The 4,193-nt window shown below is 32.6% G+C and overlaps 1 protein-coding gene across 1 annotated transcript in view; it reads left to right on the plus strand.

Moving 5' to 3' along the window:
* The first annotated feature begins 429 nt into the window (after window positions 1–429).
* Window positions 430–4,193, plus strand: part of LOC137652156 (zinc finger protein GLIS2-like) — a 64,551-nt gene continuing 60,787 nt past the window's right edge. The window contains exon 1 of the mRNA XM_068385361.1: window positions 430–940. Coding sequence (XP_068241462.1) covers window positions 882–940 — 59 coding nt within the window. The 5' untranslated portion in view covers window positions 430–881. The remainder of the gene's footprint in view (window positions 941–4,193) is intronic.

The raw sequence follows: 4,193 nt of genomic DNA on the forward strand, positions 1-4,193 counted from the left end.
CTTTCAAGATCAGTTGGGTTTTATTTGTAGATTGTCACTAAATATTTGTGTTATAGTTAATCATTCTTATTTGTTCAACTGTCATGGGCAATGACATCCAAATGAATGGTGCTACGTACAGTTAGCATTGATTTTAAGTAATTATCTTAACTAGTCATGATTAGAGATGTTAAAAGCAACTCGACGTTATTTCAAATCAGGCTTGAACGTACCACGGACTCTAAAAACATCTAATATTTGCAGGTATTCGCCAGAAGGAACAGCCAAACTGACCAGTCGCAAGAGGAGATCTGATAGTTGACTATGCCGAAGCCAATCAATGCTAAAGGTGACTGTTATCTAATCTGTTTGTCAAAGATACAGCACTGTTGCAACGTCAAAAGGGTTCTCGGGGGATTCGTATTTCTCTTCTTGTGAATCTCAGTGTTCATGTGACCTCACGACAACCATATAATCTGAAGGAAGATCTACTACAAGTGTGACAATTTATCCAAAAAAAAAAAAAACAAAAAAAACTTCCCACTGAAATATATTCGCAATTCCTTATTTTAGTGACTAGTGTGATTCTAAATTGAGTAACCTGTGTGCTCCGGCAAAAGCGCATTGACAATTAAGAAAAGGGAAATAAAGTAGATAAGATATAACAACAGGAAAATAAACTTTTATTGTGAAGTGTCATCTGAAACTTCAAGACGTCTTCGAACATTATTAGCAGCTTGATTCAAATCCACACGTAGTATTATATACCGATTCGTTTTCCGCTCGTGGTGCCTCTTAAACATCCTCTAGGTCCCCGACCTAGTAGGGACGCATTCCTTCGCCACGAGCTAAACAACTCCTTCAAGACGACCACATTCGCCCCTCCAGTGCCTTTGCCAGCAATGACTCCGGATTGTCCGATGTCACCGGGGGAGCAGGACGCCCCGGACCTTATATGCAGGTAAATCTGTCGTCACTTTTAGATCCTAAATGTCATGACACCTCCTAGGGACATGATCCTGACTTTGGCTCAAAATTATTATCATTGTGATTATCATTTGCTAAGCTACAACCCTAGTGGAAAAAATTGTATGATTGATTATTATTATTATTAATATTATTATTACTATCCAAGCTACAACCCTAGTTGGAAAAGCAAGGGCTCCAATAGGGAAAATAGCCAAGTGAGGAAAGGAAATAAATGATTAGACCGAATTAACAATAAATCATTCTAAAAACAGTAACAACTTCAAAACAGTAATATGTTATCTGGACTAGGGACATGATCCTGACTTTGGCTCAAAATTATTACCATTATCATTGTGATTATCATTTGCTAAGCTACAACCCTAGTTGAAAAAATTGGTTTATAGATTATCAGTTATCTGGCCTAGTTAGAAAAGCAGGATGCTATAGGCACAAGGGCTCCAACAGGGAAAATAGCCCTGTAAGGAAAGGAAATAGGAAACAAATAGAAAAGTTTGAGTGTACTAAAAAGCAGCTGACACTTCTTAATAGCATATAAGCAAACTCCCAACTCTTTAAATATCAATGTATTTCGAATGGTATTTTATATGATAATTTACATGAGATGACCCCCTCAGGGCAATAGGGTGAATAAAATCTTGCAGGTGAATAGTCAGGTAGTTTCTCCTTCCAATATCAATTATCTAACATACCTGACTGGTCAGGGACTTAACCATACCTTCAAGACTTTCAGTAATCCATCCAAAGAATTTTTTTCAGTCCTTGAACGAATATCACTTGGAATCAATTCCTATTACAAAAAACTAATATGTATATATATATATATATATATATATATATATATTTGCTACCCAATAGGAATAACCATTTGCGGAAAGCTATATCTTGGGCCTTGTTTTGAGTGTGTGAAATATTTTTCTTTAGAAATATTCAGTTTTGAGTGGCTTATGTCAGTGTAATGTAAGTCTAACATTCAACTTGTTGGACAATTACATAGAGATTTATGCATATCTAGTTGTTACACATCATTAGCTTTGTCTCAGAGAAAAAGGCTGTAAGAAAAATAAGGCAGATACAGATGAATTACAGATTAACTTGCACGTGATGTTGTATTTCAAAATTTAAACTCTTGATAAAGAAAAAAAAATATTGTTGAATCTTACAGCAAGGTCGCCTGCTTAACTGATGGTCAACATTCACACACACACACATATATATATATATATATATATATGTATATATATATATATATATATATGTGTGTATATATATATATATATATATATAAATACTGTTAAAGTTTTTATAGTTTATATAGGAGATATTTATTTTAATGTGGGTACTGTTATTAAATATTTTATATTTTTCCTTGTTTCCTTTCCTCACTGGGCTATTTTCCCTGTTGGGGACCCTGGGCTTATAGCATTCTGCTTTTCCAGCTAGGGTTGTAGCTTAGCAATTAGTAATAATAATATGCATATACATACATATATATTATATATTATATATATTATATATATATATATATATGTGTGTGTGTGTGTGTGTGTGTGACCTCTAATGTCACACTCATTAAATGGTAAATCAACGATCACTCGCAAGTAGTATGTGTATCATCAGGTGCATTATGTGATTACACAGAAGGCTCACAACAACTCATCTATCCCCTCATGCACTACACCATCCAAAAACTACTTGGCCCTTGGTCATCAAGTATTTTAAGATCTATCCTTCAATTCTTACACCTTCTATACATTGTTAAGTCACTACGGATTTAGATATATATATATATATATATATGTGTGTGTGTGTATATATATATATATATGTATATATATGTATACTATGTGTGTGTATATATATATAAAAGCATATATATATATATATATATATATATATTTGTGTGTCTGTCTGTCTGTCTGCATTTATGTGGGATTCTGATGTTACAAAGTTGGATTGATGGTAAAATATTCAACTTTTCTTAGAATGAAAACGAGAAATGCATTATTTTTGCTTAAAGGAAATTTATTTACTCATAAATGGCAGTAGCAATAACACACTGTCAACTCACAAGTTAGCATGCATGAGTATATATCTATCGGTATATATTTATATATTTGTATTGAATTCTTATTTATATATTGATAAAAGAAAAATCAAAAGTTATTGCCATCAGAAAGGAATGCTGAAGTCGATAATAATAGACAGATAAGATCAGAATCAATCAATGTTAACAACTTCCTTCAATTTCGGGAACTATTACCAAAGTGGTCCTTCATACCCTTAATACATCCTGTCATATTTTTGGAAGGACTTCTTTTACATATTCAAATCCTCAGATTCCTTTGAATGATCCTAAAAAAGAATCAAGTAGAAATTTCTTTCATTTCTATCATTTTCCTATCTCATGTACATATTATATATTGTAAAGAGACATGAAATCTATCAAGATGTATTTGACGTTATGGTAAGACATAGTTACTGGAAGTTCTTAATTTATTGTACTTTGTAGTACAGAGAAAAGAAGATTCTCTCTCTCTCTCTCTCTCTCTCTCTCTCTCTCTCTCTCTCTCTCTCTATCTATATATATATATATATATATATATATTATTACTTGCTAAGCTACAACCCTAGTTGGAGAAGAAGGATGCTAGAAGTCCAGAGGCACCAATATATATATATATATATATATATATATATATAAAATGGTTACCATCAATATACATAATATATCCAAACATAATTTGATTTCTTTCTCAGTATTGACTTATCCAACCCACTACATTACATAGACTAATAATTATTATTATGATTATTACTATTACTTGCTAAGCTACAACCTTAGTTGGAAAAGCAGGATGCTATACGCCCAGGGGCTCCAACAGGAAAATAGCCCAGTGAGGAAAGGAAACAAGAAAAATAGAATATTTTAAGAACAGTAACATCATTACACTAAATATTCCTATATAAACTACTAAAAAAATTAACAAAACAAGAGGAAGAAAAGTAAGATAGAATAGCTGTGCCGAGTGTACCCTCAAGCAAGAGAACTCTATTTAGTATAATGTTACCAAGAAGAGATCTTTCTATCATCTATCCTGCGTCATGGGTGGGTTTTCTTAAACTTGAAATTCAGGATAAAAAATCTTATGAAACCTCTCCTATATCACATGAACCTGAAATGATTAATACAATTCTTCTTTTTCCAAGGGGTTACTGCACTGCAA

Source organism: Palaemon carinicauda, chromosome 13 (genome assembly GCF_036898095.1).
Source record: "Palaemon carinicauda isolate YSFRI2023 chromosome 13, ASM3689809v2, whole genome shotgun sequence".
Classification (NCBI taxonomy): domain Eukaryota; kingdom Metazoa; phylum Arthropoda; class Malacostraca; order Decapoda; family Palaemonidae; genus Palaemon; species Palaemon carinicauda.